General features: G+C 35.9%; 2 protein-coding genes across 2 annotated transcripts; both read left to right on the top strand.

Annotated features, from left to right (window-relative positions):
- Positions 1-5027: 5027 nt before the first annotated feature.
- Positions 5028-14254, top strand: LOC134531951 (pseudouridine-5'-phosphatase-like). Its single transcript, XM_063368043.1, has 4 exons — positions 5028-5192; positions 8360-8578; positions 9608-9837; positions 14000-14254. The coding sequence occupies exons 1-4, from the start codon at positions 5135-5137 to the stop codon at positions 14168-14170; spliced, it is 678 nt and encodes a 225-aa protein (XP_063224113.1). The 5' UTR covers positions 5028-5134; the 3' UTR covers positions 14171-14254.
- A 251-nt stretch (positions 14255-14505) lies between these two features.
- LOC134531950 (palmitoyltransferase ZDHHC22-like) lies at positions 14506-15483 on the top strand. Its single transcript, XM_063368042.1, has one exon. The coding sequence runs from the start codon at positions 14506-14508 to the stop codon at positions 15481-15483; it is 978 nt and encodes a 325-aa protein (XP_063224112.1).
- Positions 15484-20487: the final 5004 nt, after the last annotated feature.

Below are 20487 nucleotides of genomic sequence, written 5' to 3'. Positions count from 1 at the left end.
GGCATACAAACTATCGTGTCTCCCCCTCCTCCCTCAACGTCTTTTGGAATGTGAAACTGTCAACATCCTTCCTCCCCTTCACCAAACAGCGTGCGACGAAATCAAGTTTGTATAGTCCATTTCTGGTAAAATGAAAAATTTTTAAGGGCCCCCACGACAGCCATTTACCGTTAATTGTTTTGATACGACTTGTTTGTTAGTTATACAACATTATTTCTGCTGGAAAATCACTGAAACTTCAAAATTTCTTTAATGGAAAAATTTAGCAGCGCCGTAAAAGTATTTATTTTTGCCGCAAATGAACTATACTCGCCCTTCCTGCGGGACAACATTCTCGGCACGTGACGCGTGACAACTACAGTCGTGTCCCGCGCACAGCCACGAAAAACCTACGCGATTCCAAACTACACTAGATATCCGACTGGAGTCTGTTTACGAAAAGCATTTAATAATTTGTTAATGTCCAACTGGTTCTATTAAGATAAAATGGCTAAAAGACTTGTTTTCGAAGTTTTAGGTGTAAAAAACCCGTTACAAATATCTTGAAAGTATCGGAGGGAAATGCATTACACCTTTATCTTTATTTTTCCGCCATATAATGTTACGGTCACCGCTCAAATTTCACAGTTATCTGACGGGAACGAGATGACTGCGTGCCAGTTCAGAGCCTTGCGCTTAGAGGTTTTACCGCTCTAGAACTACCATTGAGCGTCACTTATCATCCCACTTCACTAACACACACGCTGACCAGACGGCGCCCTAAAGCTGATTAGAGCAAGCATGTAGAAATGCAAGGCAGGAAATTTTTCCAGCTTATCAACCAGGACGCAGGCAATTCTTGACTATCAAGCTTTTCACATTAAAATATGAGAGACTTGTATTGTGTAATTTCGGTGTTATTTAGCGGTTTTTCTTAAAAATATCTTTTTTCGCATTTTCCATATAAATTCGCGGAAAATTTCGCGATTTCGCGATTCACCATATAATCGTGGCCCTAGTTATTGCTCGCGCGAGAGGCGAGACGTGGAATGTTAGAAGAAAGATAAATGCGGGGTAGACAGACGGCAGCCAGTGTGTTACCTGCGCGGGGAATAAGTGGCGTAGCCTTTTTTTTATGCTGGGTGAAGCGACCTTTTTCTATCAACCCACGGGAAAAGATAATTGCTTGAGCTGTCAAAATAAACATCGCTGCAGCAGTTGAAACTTATTTTCTGTCTGATTTTCTTCGGATTTTCGGCAATTTTTTTCACGGTTCCTCAAAATCGGGTTGTAATAGAGAGGTGGTCGCAATAAATTGGGTCGCAACAAAAAGGTTTTACTGTAATGAAAAACCAGATACCCAGGCCAAATTTCCTGCGCAAGTACGCATAGTGCAGGAATAACTCGGGCTGAGATTTGCGATGTAGTCGCAAAGTGCAATATTCTCATAAGTGATGAGGTTTCTTTAATTAATGACAGGTGATTAAATAAATAACAATGTTTGGGATCTATGTCTGGCGAATGAATACACACTGCAAAGGCTGATGAACACACCTACAATTCTCTATAACCATGCCACAATTCTCTTTAACCGCGCTGGCTGCTATTGACCCATTGACCTTAGAGTCGTTCCCTTCGCTGTACTAACACTCACCGCTGTAGTGTTCATTGTATGTACACGCTAAAAGCAGACGGGTGTCGATGTGGCATAGTGGCCTGTGCGACAGAGAAGCACCGACGCTTGGTGTCAAGGTAATGGCGCTAGGAATGGCTAGTACACCTCATTCCCAAACACACAAAAAAAGACTAAATAGAAAAATCTTATATTTGGATAATATTTAATGGTGAGTAATAAAACATAGTTAATTACTTATGTGGCTTACAACCATACCCATCTAAAACTTGTATTACGTGCATGTTGAGGCAAGTTCAGTTTCATCAAGACTTGTGATCCTGATAAAGTTTGGTGCAGATAATTGGGACACTAATGTAATAGAAAATTTTTTAATATTAATTAGCAAAACCATTGTTGAAATATAATTCCCAAGTTGGCTTAAAAATTTTGTTTTAAAGATTGTGTTTATTTTCTGGGGGAGCATGTCCTAACCTACATTTTACTCTGGGACTATTCGTTACTCTCCCTGGGTAATATTAGAGCCTCAAAAATTCTAGGGTAGCCATTGGTCAGTGGCATAATTGTCCTATACTGAAATAGTAGGGAATACTGGTACAATTGTGGAAGTAAGAAATTACATGAAGTGCCTGTACACTTTTTATTGAGCGTCTGTAGAAGAATGTACTTCAGTGACCACATTAGCAATGATGTCCTGATGTGCTTACCAGTCTGGAGGTCTGACTGAATCATGGGAAAATGTGGTGGACTGCCACAGCTCAACAGCAGAACATTGGCAGAGGGACAGTCGTGTTTAGTTACACTAGAACATCAAAATAATGCCCTGTGGCACCTACATTAGGCTAATGTGAATAGGGTCTATAGGTTTGTGGAACATGAAGTTTATATAATAATGGTAATCTGATTCACACGATGAAATATTGCATAGATTCGTTATTTTCTACAGTTAGAGTGAATTCTATGCACTTTCACCTAACAAAATATGTAGTAACTTTCGAAGTTAGGTATGTATATTCTTTCACGCATCTTCATAACAAATAGAACTGTTGTAAATATTTTACTGTTCTGTATTGAAGAATTCTATGTGTTCTTAAGGTGGGTTTATGATTGAAAATTAAGAATTAAGACTTAAGACTTAGTCGTGTACTTACCATATGACTCTATGTAAACTAGTGGAATGGTTTATGATTGTCGTGTGTGAATTTTGACGGGTCGTGTGCGAACCATATGATGACTTAAGACTTAACAGAAATGGTTATATTTTATATTTTTCGTTAAGACTTAAGGGAAGCGACCAATCACAACAAACCGGAACCTTTCAACCGGAAGTTTATGTCTTATTATTGGACCAAGCGAGGCAGTATTTTGGGTTAGAATTCGTATATTTGTCATTTGTAGTCATCATCCATTTCGCAAAATATATTTCCCATTTGTCAATAACCTATTTCAAACCTGCTTCTCCGTTTCGAACAATGGCCGACCATGTGTTTTGTGCTGTGATTGGTTAGAATTAACGACTTCTATGTCAATCATAAACTGGAAAATATAGTTTTGACTTAATCGTGTGCTCCATGTTAAGTTATAATTCTAAGCTGGGTTTACGATTGATTTCCTTAAGAATTATAACTTAACATCGAGCACACGATTAAGTCAAAACTACATTTTCCAGTTTATGATTGACATACAAGTCGTTAATTCTAACCAATCACAGCACAAAACACATGGTCGGCCATTGTTCGAAATAGAGGTGTAAAAGTAACGAAAAAATGTGTACCCGTATGTATTCGTTACTATAACAATTAGTACTCGTTACTTTCGTATCGTTACTCGTTACTTCTGAGTTCTGATACCGCATAACATGGCACATGCTATGTTATGTAACAGCAATGAATCGAGTCGTATTTCGTACGCGTACAGTATGACGTCGCGTAAATAAAAAAAATATTTGATAATTAACAGCTTTTGTTAACCAAGAAACAATTAAATCTCATTAGAGCGGCTTTATTATAATATATCTTTTAAGATAAGAACATAAAACGTGAAAATACGCGATAATAAAAAAACAAAAACATACATATTTATAATTTGTAAAAAATACTTTCTTACGTTGTTTCTGTTCGAATCTAAAACTTTGTCTACATACACAATACCTTTAATAAACACTAAAAAAACTTGGACGACGAATTTCCAAATTATACTTTTATTAATAAACAAACATCGTTCTTTGTAACGAATAAGCGCGCGCATGCGTAAAACATACGAAAGTTGCGAGTAACGAAATGCATTCGTGTGTAACGTTTCGTTACTCGTTACTAGATGCCGCAACCGTTACTCAGTAACGAATACATACGGTTTGCTACAGCTCTAGTTCGAAATGGAGAAGCAGGTTTGAAATAGGTTATTGACAAATGGGATATCTATTTTTCGAAATGGTTGATGATTACAAATGACAAATATACGAATTCTAACCCAATATACTGCCTCGCTTGGTCCAATAATAAGACATAAACTTCCGGTTGAAAGGTTCCGGTTTGTTGTGATTGGTCGCTTCCCTTAAGTCTTAACGAAAAATATAAAATATAACCATTTCTGTTAAGTCTTAAGTCATCATATGGTTCGCACACGACCCGTCAAAATTCACACACGACAATCATAAACCATTCCACTAGTTTACATAGAGTCATATGGTAAGTACACGACTAAGTCTTAAGTCTTAATTCTTAATTTTCAATCGTAAACCCAGCTTTAGGGCCACTTGTGCTTTTGCGGCACGGATAATTAGTTATGGAGTAAAGAAGTTCAAACTTCTTTATGAAGACTAGTTTTTAAAGAAAAATTTATCTTTAACTAACGCACAACATTTAGTAAGTCATGAAATTATGTATTAGCATATATTTTTTATTTTTTATTTTACAATATTAAAAAGAGTTTTATTTTTGAATGCCCCACTCCTAAATGTTAGAACTGCAGAATCTTATTAAACATCGCAGTAATTTGGTGGTCCCAAAATTTATAGCTTCTTTGCTAAAGCCTTTTGTCATGGTTGATGGATTTAGGACATTATTACGGCAATGAAATCACGGATTTTACTTGATTTGTTTGTAACACCAAAGGTGTTTGATAATTAGTACAAAGCTAAAATATATAAATACATAGACACACACCAGATAAAAATATAACCCATTTTAAGAAATACATTTGTATGTATAGAAGTAATATTAATTTGTTAATACAAATGAATGTGGCATTGTATTTAATATTATTGATTGAAAAGGAACGTTATATAATTTTTATTATAATGCATAACGAACATTTTTTGTTCTATGATTGATACATTTGGAAACTAGACTACGTTTATCTTAACTCCATGACATTTGGGACCATAATAAACTGGAATAAATTTAGTCTTGTTGTGGATGTACTCTTTGGATTTTTTTAGGTAAATGTTTTGAATTTGTCATGGAGGGTGATAAAATTTTTAGTAGATAGTTATTTCCATGTTATGATTTGTAATTATTTAACATGCCTGATTTCAAGCCAGTAACACACGTTATATTTGATTGCGATGGACTTTTATTAGGTATGTAGTATTGTTATTTGGTTAAATGTAAAAACGGTAGGGCTTCCCCTTTTGGACAACTATCACATGAATCCTTAAATAGAGCTTATTTAACTATACAATAACTGTGCATTGCCGCTGCCGCCACCATTAATTGTTTACCATTGTCGGTTTGTGTGTTTGTTTTGCTGAACTTTATTCAAATATTGTGAGGGTCGAGTAAGAAATGTTAGCTACATTAAAAATACTTTAAAACGTTTTGGACGGTTGGTTGTGTAAGAAAAGCTGCATTAAAATATATATGTAAAATTTTTCTTATGGTTGCTTAGGAATTACCAATTTAAGATGTGGCTATCATGACTTAACCAACCATTTACAGGATTTCACAGTATTTTTGGTAAATATTTACTTGGGCGGTATTTCCGAAAAAAAAATGTTAAAAATCCGAAAATACCTTTATTTTATGCTCTTCAACTTCCTCTTTTCATTAAAAGTGGCGGAGGTAAGAAATTCCAAATACTTTAGAATATATCGAATTTTTAAATTTCTTCATATGTAGTTGAGCGGTATTTGCGAAAATAAATGTTAAAACTCCGAAAATACCTTCATCATATGCTCTTCAACTTCCTCTTTTCATTAAAAGCGGCGGAGATAAGAAATTCCAAATACTTTAGGAGATATAGAATTTTTTAATTTTGCAATACAAGACCTGTGGAACCATTCGAGCGGCGCCATTTTTGTTATTTTGCCGTGTTCGTGAATACGTGAATCGTGAATGCGTAATTAATAAAATGGTTGATTAGGTCAGGTCAGTTACATTATTAATACTTTCAAACTAAGCCGACATTAAAAATTATTTTGTGAATTAATTTTAATGGCTGTTTAGTTTTAAAATATTAATAATGTAACTGACCTGACCAAACAAACCCGGACAGCCGGTGAACAGTAAACTAAAATGGTCGATTAGGTCAGGTCAGTTACATTATAAATACTTTCAAACTAAGGTGATATTAAAAATAATGTGAATTAATTTTAATTATTCTTTAGTTTTAAATTATTTATAATGTAACTGACCTTACCTAACAAACCCGTAACAAAGGATGTACAGTAGCAACTCACGTAAATTTTTTTGTTACTTATTACTTGCGCAACAATATCAAAATAACAAATAAGACTTTAAAATTAGAAACGTTAAAAACTCACCTAAGTTGGAGGCGGTAATTAAACACAGTTTTAAACAATAATTGAACTAAATAATCACGTATTAGTTCATTTGAATTCTGGCCTATCACGAACAATCACGTGACATCATTATCCAATAAAAAAAATAGATACTCGTACGTAAACAAGAAACAATGGTGCACGCACGCCACAGGAATGCGCTGGTTTTGTGCTGAGATTTAAAAATTCGATATCTCCTAAAGTATTTGGAATTTCTAATCTCCGCCGCTTTTAATGAAAAGAGGAATTTGAAGAGCATATAATAAAGGTATTTTCAGATTTTTAACATTTTTTTTCGCTAATACCGCTCGACTACATATGAAGAAATTTAAAAATTCGATATCTCCTAAAGTATTTGGAATTTCTAATCTCCGCCGATTTTAATGAAAAGAGGAAGTTGAAGAGCATAAAATAAAGGTATTTTCGGATTTTTAACATTTTTTTTCGGAAATACCGCCCAAGTAAATATTTACCGTATTTTTAATGTAGTTATACTATCCCAACTAACTGTCCACAATATTATGAAGTATTTTTTAACATGGATAACTTAAGTAACACGATTTTACATATTTTTAATGTCGCTGTACCAACCCAACCAACTGTCAACAATATTTTTAAGTATTTTATTTTATTTAAGTCACTAACGTTACCTATGAATTATTCGTGACTATGATTCAAAACACTACTTTAAATGTAACGTCAAAAAAAACTCTATTAATTCAATGACATTTGGACAAACAACCAACAAACAGAAAGTATAAACATTAATATTTCTCTACAATTGCAATACTCCGTCATATTAACTACTTTTGTTATAAAACAATACCTCCGTTGACCAAAGTTCTCCATAATAAACTCAGAAACCAGTATGGGAAAACAAAAAAATGGGGGTGGCTCCATCCATGCAAAGGTATTGTAATGAAAGTTGAAAGTGATATTTCTCATGAACTATTACGTATTTATTAACACTGTTTTCAGTGTAAATACAAAATTGTCTCTAATGTTGGAAAATGGTATTTTCATAAATTTATTTTAACTTTACGGAAAAGCCACGACGTAAGATATTTACCCTTAAGGTAATGTTTGTTGCGATTGGTTGATTGGCTCATATGGCTGCCTCCTCATCGTTCACCTTTGTAAGGAAGGAGAGCTGCGTTGAACCAGTTGTCGCTCGATGCGGTAAAGTGTAATGTTTTTGAGACAGATAAAGTAATGCCTGCTGGTAAGGGTCAGGCCGAAAGTTTTACTTTTTTATTTACTTGCATAAATCTGTATAACAAATAGAAAAGTGACCCTAGGCATCAGCGTCAGCCCAGGATAACGAAACAATCGTGTACCAAGATATGTAGCCTCTGGCAAATCTGTACTTCAGTTTTTTAAAAAAAAATTAACTAAGGGTCTTTTTTTGTATTTTATAAATAAAATCAAGCAATGAGTTTGGTGGAGAGGAAGAATCATGTGGAACTGTACTTTGTATGTAAATTTAATCAATTTAAATTGCCTTGTTACTATTCTGGGGACATGGCCAGGCCAACATGGAATGTAACAGGAACAAAGTAATGTTTATTTTTATTTTGGTAGGTCTACATATGTTAAGCAAGCAAAGATAAAAAAAATGTAAATAAATGATAAACAATTTGTACAAAGTGACAAAGTGGACACTTTTATGAAGAATGTATATATGGAATTATAAATAATAAAAACAATGAAGATGTTGCTGAAGAATAAAGGGAATCAATAGATGTAAATTAGGGTGCAGGGATTGATTTGGGGGAAGGGGGTTTAACGATATATGTGACAAACAACTTTCAAAAGAAAGATTACTCTAAGGTTAGGGCTTGTTTAGGCTAAAAAAGAATTTGTACTAAGAAAAGGTTTTTAACTCAAAAGTTTAGAATCTAGATGACCCGTACGGAGAGTAGCTTTCTTTGAAAAAATACATTCGTTTTCCCCCCCTGGCTTAACAGACTCGGAAACGATGTATGAGCAGATATACTCGGAGCTCGCGAGCGTGCATGGTAAGGAGTTCACGTGGGAGCTGCGAATGACCTTGCTCGGGGTGCCGGAGGCAGACTCCAGCGTGATTCTCGTGGAGAAGCTCGAGCTGCCCATCACGTCCGACGAAGCTAACGATTATCTGCGCCAGAGGGAGAGAGAACTTCTTCCTACGGTGGGTCTCATGCCTGGTAAGTCGTACAACCGTCGAGGCCGATTCGAAACTGTGTCACGGGCTATAAGTTAAGACACAATTGTAAACAGTGAATTATGCTGGGCGTACTCTTGATCACTCAAGCGATATTACTTAAATGAAATTATTCAAGATTTGGGCAGTCTCGACTACCCTTCAGGTACGTTCATGTCCGTTATTACTGCAAATATATATATTTAATACACATCATGTATGTTTTATGCCGTTGTAAAGTCTGCTGAGAACATAACACCTATTGAAACAAAAATAAAAGATTTGCAAATATTAAATAGTAATATATTAGGAGCTCGTGGCACTAACTTTAGCAGCCCTATCGGGGTTGTAGGCACGCTGTTTAAACACTGGTTCTGTACACTTAGATAGTTGAAGAGAAATGAGTTAGGACGGAGAGATGGGGAGCCTTGATGGAATCAGAGAGGTGTGCAGCATCCGGGAAGATGTAAACAGAAACATTGCTGCAATATACTGGCGTACGTACCTATTCTAGCTTTTGTTCACAAGTGTCCCAACTTTGACTGTCCGTGGATTCACCATGTGTATCTTGAGTCAAATAAACTTTGTGATTGAACAGTACGTAATACAAATATCACACCCACTGATATAAGAAGTTGGTGGATCCAGTTTGTCACGTATCTTATATATTTTCAATGAATGTGTGATGTTAGTATTTGAATGCTTATTGCAACAACAGTTTTATGAAATTGACTTGTGTAGCAAAAAGTCTATGTAATTAGAAATTATTTAAGTTTATTTTGAAGATGTAAAGAACATTTATAAAATATTCAAATATTTGTTCAAATATAGAAATAAAAAATAATAATTTTATGGTACGTTGCTGTTTGAACTAAGGCTGGAATTTTTTCAAAAGAAGATTTACAAATTCTTGGCCAATGAATTCTTACTGTAAAAAGTTGTATTGAGAAAACAATGTGCAGTGTGTGTCCAAGAAGAAGGGATCGCATTAATTAAAGTACATAGTGTGTATTGCTCTACTGTTCTTGTTTAGGGGTGGACAGGTTAGTGAGGCATCTGGTGGCGAACGAAGTCCCGATAGCAATCGCAACGAGCAGCAGCATCGAATCCATGGAACTGAAAATGTCTGCCCACGGGGACTTCTGGAGCTTGTTCAACCACACGGTGACAGCTTCCGACCTAGCCGCGATAAGGGGGAAGCCGGCGCCGGATATCTTCCTGATGTGCGCGAGAAGGTTCCCGGCGACGCCGCGGCCAGAAGCCGTGAGTGACACGTAAAAGCATGTTAGAGTGTACTCTTCAGTCGCCCGTAGTTCCGTCGACAGCGCTGTCTCTGCCTTTCAAGCAGCTTTCTGCAGTCAGTAGTCGGTAGCCTGCCAGCACGCCACCAGCCACGCACTGGTAACCAACCTTCATTAGTTGTCGCTTCATCTTCCGCACTGTAGCGATGACGAGTGGTGATTTTGAACGCAGTCAAGTGTAGAACTGAAAAGTACTTGTAGGACAGTGAGCGTACCTGACTTTATAGAAATATCTGAAAATGAATTGCTTTGATGTAAAAATTTTGATTTTTAAAAATTTGTGAAGACAGGAACAATTTTAATTTTTTTGATGATTAACGTTAATTAAATTAAACATTTGCTTCGAGCTGAAAATGTTGAGTTCAGTGCTGCTCTTTCACATCTTGCAGTTTTGTGCCAAGACACCTGCGTGTTTGTGAAGTCAGGTTAACAAGACTAAAAGATATTATCAAAATTAGGTAGATATATTGTATTTAAAAAAAAAAAAAAAATATTTAAGTGTTCTGTGTGTGTTACTTAATAGACAAGAACTATTGCAGTTATTGTAGCAAAAATGTTATATTTAATCATCATAAAATATAATTACTGTAAATAGGTTATGGTACACATAGTTAATATCTGAAAGATAAATTAATTGTATGTTCTAACATTTTAAGAATCCTTATTTGAAAATGTTTAAAACATAATTTTTTCAAGTATCCTTTATGTGTTTCAAGTAGCTTTCATGTAAAAGCATAGTAATTAGAATTAATGACATTGACATGCTTAATTATTTTTAAGTGAGGCATTTTAGATTAAGGATGTCAGAAAACATTCATTGTTTGTAATTATTTATAGAAGAAATGTGACTGTTCAATGTTAAAAAAAACCTAATTTTTTTTTTTTTAAATTGTCTACAATGATGTAATAATGTTACATTAATTTATTTATTCTTCAAGTGTCAGTTATTTTATATTGATATTTAAACTAAAAAAATCGCTACTTTGTGGCTAAGAGAATCTATATATGTATATAAAAGAAAGTCGTGTTAGTTACACTATTTATAACTCAAGAACGGCTGAACCGATTTGGCTGAAAATTGGTAGGGAGGTAGCTTAGAACCAGGAGATGGACATAGGATACTTTTTATCCTGTTCCCGGGGAAAAAATAAATAATAGTTTATAAAACTAAAAAACACGCTTTATATAGAAAATCAAACTATAAAATAGAAAATCAAGAAAGTATATTGTTCACAAAAATCATATCCCACTCTCACTTTTCATTTAATTAAATGTCACAATATTTAGTAGACTTTGTTTATATCGCACCAAAGACAAACTGAAAGAAAAGAGTTCGCACATGAGCGAAATGGTTTCATTTACAATGTGCGAACTCTTTTCTTTCAGTTTGTCTTTGGCGCGATATCAACAAAGCCTACTAAATATTGTGAAATTATATAAATTGACGAAAATCTTATTTTGCAAATTTAATAATGGAATAATATTATCAAATTAGTATATTGTCATCGGTCCTCGATAAATCTACAAAGTTTGAATGAAATCTGGCCTTTTAAAGTGGGTCAAAATTGAACCCAAAGGAGTCTGTTACAAACATACAAACAAGCAAACATACAGGTGAAGCTAATATAAAGCGTGTAAAAAAAGTGGTATAACAAAACGCAACTGAAAGCAAAGCGAAAAATTTATCAGTCAAAACATCAGTCTAGCTGTTCATTTGTTAAAAATGTTATAGCAAAACCAACTTACATGGAATAACAAAACACAACTGACAGCTCAACGTAATGTTGTCTATGGTTAAACATGGTTGAAAATTTGACAATGTAAAATTTTAAAGTTGACCGGTTGATGTGTTTTTTTCGAGTTTCTATATTGGCTTATCGTGCCGATATTAGGCTATCATTAACAATACCATGCCTCGACCAAGACGATCAAATCTTTCCCGAAAAGGCCGTAATGCAACTAGGATTCGAAACATTGCGAATGAAAGGAGAAAGGACTGAGGAAGAACAATAAATTGCACGTGGAGAGCGCCGCGTTAGTATGGCTCGACTTCGTGCTTCTCAATCACAAGAGCAAAGCGAGGCAGCCCGTGAAACGGCTCGGTTGGCAATGCGAAATCGTCGAGCAAACCTCAGAGATCAACAACTAGATAATTTTCGACGCACAAAAAGAAATTTATCAAGTACTGATTTAAATCGAGTAGCGTTTCGATATGATTGCAGCACTGATTACTGCTTGCATACTAGCGTTCGCATAGGGCCAATGGACGTTGTTTGCAAGTTTTGTGGCGCATTGAAGTTTTCCGGAGAAACGCCAGGATTGTGCTGCCTTAGTGGGAAAGTGAAATTGCCATTATTGACTCCGCCACCTGAGCCATTGCATTCATTGTTTCGTGGCGAAACACCCGAATCACGACATTTTCTAGCAAACACTCAAAAATACAATAGTTGTTTCCAAATGACCTCATTTGGGGCAGACATTATTGAAGAACGAGAATTTAATCCGACATTCAAGATATTTATTTATTTTTGTACTTACATACAATACAGTAGAATAATAATATTATATTCTTATTCTTATGTATTACTAGCTTTTACCCGCGGCTTCGCTTGCGTTATGTCTTTAAGTATCAAAGATCATTTCAAAGAAAATAAAATATGGTAATTGTTTTTTTTTATTGTGTGACTGGAATCATCAGTATTTAAAAATTATAACGTCCGATTTAGCTTAAAAAACTGAAAACATGCTTTATTGAAATATGTTTCACTATTACAAAAAAAAAATTATTTTTAATCCTAACATTTTAAAAAGTTCAAAAAGTTGAGTAATTATATCCACATCATTTTCACTAATTTACAAAATTCTCTTGAAAGTAAAATATAACCTTCAACATCAATGTGCAAACAAAAATCACCGAAGAAAATAGACACCTAACCTCAAAAATTTAGAAAGTTTAAGTATTGCTTTTATCTTAATAAAAAATTGAATTTAATAAAATCCAAAATCTACTCGTTTATTGCCTCTAAGGCGGAACAAAGTTCGCCGGGTCAGCTAGTTAATTATAAAGCTTTGTTACAAAACACAAATCTTTCCCAGCTAGTTGTTTACATAATATTTTTGAAAATTAAAAATAATTTCAACGTCCTATAGTTCAAAATTATATATTTGAATTGTTTTATAAGGATATTTATACTAAAAATTTGTGGTGAGATGGTAAAAAAAAAAAGTTTTTAAAATGTTAGTTTTTACCCTTCAAATGATGTTCATCAAAAAACTGATGCTCATGAATAAGCCTTTAAGAATTTAATTAGTGCTTCTTTATTATTATTATTATTATTATTATTATTATTATTATTTAAAAAAACTGTACTTCTATGTGCTTCAAGGGGATGTTATTGGCTACATGGAAACTCATTCTTTAGCTTTTTTATTTTATATACTGTATATATAAAATTTACCCACTTACAGCCTATATTGCATAATTGGCAATACAAGTCTACCATACCGATAGTATATGGAGCTGAGATATTCATCTACATTGTTCGGACCTGCTCCGAGGTGTGTTCAAAAATATTGGCCGTTGCAAATTGTTGGTTTACCGATGCATTAAGGAAGGGTGTCTACAGGTCAAGAAAGTCCTTAAAGTCAAAAGTAAAAGTAACGAAACTGAAGGACTGGTCTTGAAAATAGTATCTCGAAATAAATAGTAACACTGTTGGAAGTCCTAACACTTTAATTTGCAGCAATTTTTTTTTTTGCGCGCGCTTCATTTCACGTTACAGTAGCACATTGAATACACCTAAATGGTTGTAGACTGTCCACTTACACCATGTGAAAATTGTGTCCGTAAAGGTTTAGCTCTCTAACGTAAAAATTGACATGTTCGTCCGAATTAGTGGATCTATTTACTTACATATTTAATTTTGGTCATTATGTAATAAATATAATAAAATACATACATAAATATTATATTTAAAAGGTTGGAACGTAAATTCGTTAAAAGGTATTTGTAAACATCCGGGATGTTCATCTGCGAAGTTGAGGACTCCGTCGAGGTTTTCGAAGTATCAGCCGTTGCCAGCTGCTGGTTCACAGTCGACGAAGAGCGCCTTGTGTGTCCCCAGTGCCTGGTCCTGGAAGCTGAGCCGAATGGCGTGCTGGGGGCGCTGGCGGCCGGCATGCAGGTCGTGATGGTCCCCGACCCCAGGATCCCCGAGGCGGAGAGACCTGCGACCCTCGTCCTGTCCTCCGTGGAGGAGTTCCAGCCCCAGCTGTTCGGTCTGCCGGCTCTCTAACAGCGTTGCGTACTCCGTGCCCATTTCCGCTCCAATGCTTCTTTCCAGCCATATTTGCCTTATTAAAAACTTTGTCTTGAGCGACATTGTTTCTTTAAATCATTTGTTGGCTGTGGAGGTATCTTTTTAAGCGTAATTTTTTTTAGTATAGACTTTTTTTTCTGTTTTTTTTTTTTATATAGAGTGACTTGCTCACTTCACTATATATTCAAGAACCAGGATATTTCAAATAGCTGCAGCTGTAAGTACTGATTCCTAAGCAGTTATCAGGACCAATGTATGCTGTTGAATCACAATTATTAAGACAATCATAATCAAATTTTAAAATATTTGATATGAATAAGTGTGTCAAAGTTATTTTTGCCGGACTACCATTTCTCACCTTTGTTTTTACCTTGTGGGTTGTGTATGTAATTGCTGCAGGTGTACACAATTTAAATGTGCACTTCCTAATTTTAATTTTTGCTTTGTTTGAAGTGTATCTCAATTGGATTGCAATTTTGCTTGCAAATAAAAACATTTCAAAAAGAGTGAAGCAAGATATCTATCGTAATGTTGATCAAATGGCACCTGTGGAGTTGGAAAGCAACAGTAAGAAAATGCTTAATGGACAAGATGTATGCATTTCACTTACAGACAGTAACTCAATTGAGTGTTCACCGTTGCCACCATTAAAGTCTGGTGTCAACCTTCAGAAGATGTGGTTCTGTCCAAAATGTCAATTAACCTCTCCTCAAAATTGTTACCACTGTCCCTTGTGCAGGAAATGCATTATTTTGAGGGATCATCATTGCTTTTTTCTCGGGGCTTGTATTAGTAAACAAAACCTTAGTCATTTCATTGTGCTTTGTTTATATGCATCAGTAGTTAGTTTTTCTGCCTCTGTAATTGTACATTCACAGTTGAAAGTCATTTTCCAAAATACTCTATCTCAGCCACAGTTGTGGGTCATGGTGAGGTATTTTTTCCCAGTATCACTTGGTCACTGGTTGTCTGGTGCTGTCAGTTTTCATACCCTTTCATTGGTATCTGTGTTTGATTTGTGTGTTTCCCTGTCCGTCTCAACATTGTGCTTTGGGTTGTACTACATCCATCTAGTAGCAACAGGGAAGATGGAGCAAAAACTTAATTCACGTGTGTTTTTCGGTACACCTCGACTGATACATGGGAATAATTTTGCACGTAACTTAACTAATGTTTTCGGGGATTGTGGGATTGTGAACTTGTTTTTCCCTGTTGCTGCATTCAGTCAATTCTTCTCGTTAAAGAAGCTCAGGCTGCCAATACTCTGCAACGATTACAAATTTCACTAAGAATGCAAGTATGTTAAGGCTGACTTTGTTATGTCCACCGATTCTAACTAGCCAACTTTTGAGTATCTACGGCACCTATACGACTGTAGAATCATCGTTTGATTCCCAAGAAATACCAAGAAAAATAGAATCAAAAGCAATAAAAATTGATTTACCATATTTTCCCCAAGGAAATTTTAATTAAATATAGGGCTTGTATCCTGTTACCCACAGTATACGAGGTTTGTCCGGAAAGTTGTATAAATAGTTCCTATAAACGCCTTAGGGCGGTGGGGAGGGGCGCCATTCCGGTCTGTCCACTCAAGGTCATCCCCACCACATTTGGTCTGCGCCTGGCTGCTCTGCAAGTCACTTGGGTTGTCACGACTTGTTCAAACTTTCCTATTGTACTAGGTAAGAACAGCAGTGAAAATTTCAGGCTTTGAGCCAAGTTTATGGAGAAGTTCATGTTTTGAAAGAATCAGGTGTCAACAAGTGGTTGAGAAGGTTTCAGGAGGGCTGAAAAGATTTCAAACATGCCTCTCGTTCAGGATGCCCTTCCACCAAGAATAACTCCTTCCAGGTCAGACTGATATTGGAAACTTCTACATTGATGTTCTCAGATGCCTCAAAGGTCGACGGAATGTGGCCTGAGGGGGTTGGTGGATCCTCCATCACGACAGTGCCCCTGCACATACTTTGCTAGTTGTGCGTGAGTTTTTGGCCTCAAATTATATTATTGTGATGGAACACCCCCCCTTATTCACCTGATTTGGCACCCTGTGACTTTTCCTTGTTTCCCAAATGCAAGATGGTGCTTCAGGGGTGGCATTTCGGTGACTTTGAAGCCGTCAAAACGGAAACGACGAGGCGGCTGAAGAAACTCAAAACAGAGGACTTCTGGGAGGCCTTCCAGCAGTGGAAACGGAGATGGCTCAAGTGGAGTAGTATTTCGAAGGGAACAAAATAGTTACCTGATTAAATGTAAAATAATTTTTTTTCTCCACTTTTATACAAAACTTTCTGGACAAATCTCGTATATGCTTGAGTGTAAAAAAAATTAATAAAATCAAGGAAAACTTATGTTTGAGTGTTCAGAATGATACCGTAACATTACTGTACCGCGGCTTGTGAAAGCAGGTTGTGCGTGACATTGTGGCATAATGTATTACTTTGTTATACATTCTCTCATTCCTACATGTAAAGACACCCAATTTGCTGATAACATTGCGAGGAATACTCAAAATGTGTTGCTGCGTACACACCCAGTTGGTCAGGCGGAGCTCTGCCCTTAAGCTGATCTGATGTTGTCTTAGGTCGTGGTTTTACTTCAGAAAAAAAAATTTACTTTTCAACAAAATACTCTTTAACTTAATTGTTAAGAAGCTAATGTAAATGATCTTCGCACATATACTGCAAAAACTTAACCATCATTCTGTGATAATAAACTTAATTTTTTGCGATAATTCCTGTCAGTGATAAGATTTTTGTTTGGAAAACATGTCATTAACAAAGCTATTACAGTACATTTCAACACTAAATCGTCTGTTTTTTCTATACAAAGATGGCGAAAATGGACACGCTGCACTGTGTTGAAATTTTTTTTTCTCGGCAACGGGAGCTCCAATATTGCTTTCTAGGGTATCGTTTTTTTCGGGAGACATCGTGCTATTTAAATACTGGTATATGAATTTAAAAAGTTGTCATTTTTACACCATAGACTATTTGAATATGAAATCTATACGAACAAAGGTGATTTTTTATGTATTTGGGGGAGGGGGGGTGGAGGGTAAAAATTGGCCTGAATTCTCTATTGCGACCATTCCGTTTATAAGTCCGTTTTTCCGGAAACCGTGAAGGGTCGCATCAGCGGGATTCTACTGTATATTTAAGTTTGAAAGCTTGTTTGTAAATTCCTTGCCAGAGATGACTGAACTCGAACTTGTTGTGAAAAGTGACATATTTTGACCCCTCCCTCACCGCTTTAATACACCATTCATAATAGCCCAATTTTACGGGAGAAGGGAGGGTGAAATGAGCATTTTCTCACTTAAGGTTTTTCAAAGGAAGCGAAGTTGGGGTGTTATAAGGGAGGACACTAGATGGTTTGTGTGTCTGGGAGGGATGAGCTAGCCTTGAAGAATGTTACCGCGGGGAGGGAGGGGTGAGCTTATGCGTCATGAAGCCGCTGCCGCCAGCCAGCCGGGCTAGCTTAGTGTGCGCTCACTCGCGTTGCAGAACTTACCGCTGCCATATTTTTAAAGGAAATGTCCCATTATTTTTTTGTTATTCTTACAGGAACATTATTGGAAGTGTTATAGCCGACACAAAAATATGCTGTGTGTTAAAATTAACAGATTTTAATGATCTTTCATTTCGTTTTTTTTTTCTTTCTGATTTTCACATTTTGGTAAAAATGTCCAATTTTTTGACGGTTCCCGAGAATGTATTCGTAAAATCACTGCTTCGTTAAATCCGGGGTCATGACATCAGGGTTCTAGTGTATTTAACTACGGCAAGCAGAAAACGTACATGTAAACTAACCAGTAAAAATAAACTGTCTTTTGACATATTTTCTTTAGAGGTGGCCTGTAGGGCGACGGACTTGTCATGAAGGTTGAAGTGAGTTTAAGGCAAAGCCGTCTAGCATTGTGAGAGACAGCATTCTGCCATTGTACGGCTGGTTTCTTAGCGAGTAGCGGTTTGGGAAAAGGGGGGGGGGGGGGTTGAAATGAACTAAAAATTTCGGAAAACATCTATTACGTTCCCCCCCCCCCCCCCCTATTACGACCCTATTCCTGAGTACCGTGAGGGGTCGTTTCAGAGAGGTTTGACTGTATATATTTTGCAAATAATACTGTAACAACCCATATTTAGCCTTCCTCATGCAATCCAGTAATAATAATTTGTTATAAATTTTTTTGTCAAATTTCAGGTTAGATGTAAAGTTTTTCCTTTTAGAGATTATTGTGGACGTAATTCTCCTATTTTTAAAATGCATAAGTTTATTTTTGAATTAATTTTTTTTTTTTTTTTTTGCTGGCTTCTTTGTGTGGGAAGGCATCCTGACATAATACTCCGTTATTTCCACGACCGAGACTTTGTTTCACACGCTAGGCGTGAGTCACTGTCGCGGGAGAGTAAGAGAGAAAAATCGCTGCGTCGTGGGAACAGAAGTAAGCATTTTGTGGAAGTTTCTGTTGTCGTGCGCCGTGATTGGCTGAGAATTACGTCAGCGAGCCCAAGACAATGCCCGCACAAAGGGAAGGAAGGCTGTATATTAGTCATTGTCCGAGCACCGGGCAGAGCGGTTTTTGTTCAACCGCCGGGCCGAGCAGGCCGTGTTCGGGCGATGGCTCCATGTTTTATCTTTTTTTTTAATGTACATATAATTAATATTTATTGTATTTGCGAAAGATATTGGAATTTTTACATGAATAAAAACAGTAGGTAATACATCGAACATTGCGTATATATAAATTTTTTCGTGACCTGCTACCAACCTGCATGTACACTCATCACCTAATTTTGAGCTAGCCGGAGGTGGTGAGTGGTCACAATACGTTTTAGGCAATGTTCTGTTTGTAAATTTGCTTGCTGCAGATCATCCGTGGTCACAAATTATCTGCAGCATCGTTCCCCTCAATTAGGGCTGATAATGGGTTGTCTACTGTATTTCAACATAGCATTGTGATATGGTACAACCCCAGTATATTAGGAAACTTCACAAGAATGTTGACTCGTGCTACTGCAAGGAGCAGCTATCTTATATTGTGATTATGGCAAGATGCATGCATGGGGTAGACAAAGAACGAACCAAAAAGGTAGCAGTCAGATTTTTAGGATGAATTATGGCACCATCACCCAGTCAAAAAGAGTTTTGCAGCAGTTAGTAGCGTCTTGAGAAAACTCTCTGCCAAATGCGAAGCCATGCGTGTCTCGTGATGGAAACCATCATGTCCCGATCCAATCCGAGTCATATTGATGGAGGGCTGTTTACAAGTTCTGCTGGATCTTTCATGTTTTTTATAAAATTTGCATATTTGATTTCAACAATTTGTAAGGCTTGAAATCTTTAATGAGGTAACATCAATGTTTTGATAAAGTATTAAGGTTTTTCTAGTTGTATGTTTAATGTAATGTAAAGCAATGTTCACCTTTCATGTTTTTTATAAAATTTGCATATTTGATTTCAACAATTTGTAAGGCTTGAAATCTTTAATGAGGTAACATCAATGTTTTGATAAAGTATTAAGGTTTTTCTAGTTGTATGTTTAATGTAATGTAAAGCAATGTTCACGCATCTGCTTGCATCACCCACTATTCAAGAACAAATAATTTGTTGTCAATGCAAATACTAAACGTTTTCAGAAAAATAATTTTTAAATTTTTATAAAAAAGGAAATGCAAAAATGTTTTTAAGTACAAAGAAATTATGTAATTGACATAAGGTGTACAACATTATTTTATATTTGTTGTATAATGTGCCTTGGTATTTTGCTCAATATTTGCTGTGTGCTTTAATTGTAAAGTTCACTTTTACTTGTGAATAAATCTGACCTATCGGTACTTGTTTTCTTTCATGAAGATTTTAAAATTATCTACATGTTCTGATGCATTGTTCGTTGCTACACGAGCAGATGGTGACAAGTCGCAAGTTGATTCCAAAATGTTCGTACTAGTTGGAAAGCACTGTATCTTTTTCATTTTGTTGATGATTAATTGAACAGTTAACATTTAATGTTAATGATTACTCAATGAAAATAGCCCATTTGCCTTGAATAATGATGTACATTTGATACACCCTTTTGATAGCACCCTAGTATGGCAAGATATATTTTTATGGAATAATAGTGAACATTTTTTAAGTTTTGGTATTTAGTGCCTTAATTCCAGCTGTTCAAATTTAGAATGACCACAATACGTGCACTGATAGTTGATAAAAGTTGAATTCACACCAGGCTTTTGAAGGAAAGTTTAAAACAAAAAGTTTTACTGCCTCGAGAATTTCAGCAGACATCTGCC

This window comes from Bacillus rossius, chromosome 5, assembly GCF_032445375.1.
Source record: "Bacillus rossius redtenbacheri isolate Brsri chromosome 5, Brsri_v3, whole genome shotgun sequence".
NCBI classification, from domain to species: domain Eukaryota; kingdom Metazoa; phylum Arthropoda; class Insecta; order Phasmatodea; family Bacillidae; genus Bacillus; species Bacillus rossius.
This window is presented reverse-complemented; position numbering and strand designations above follow the sequence as displayed.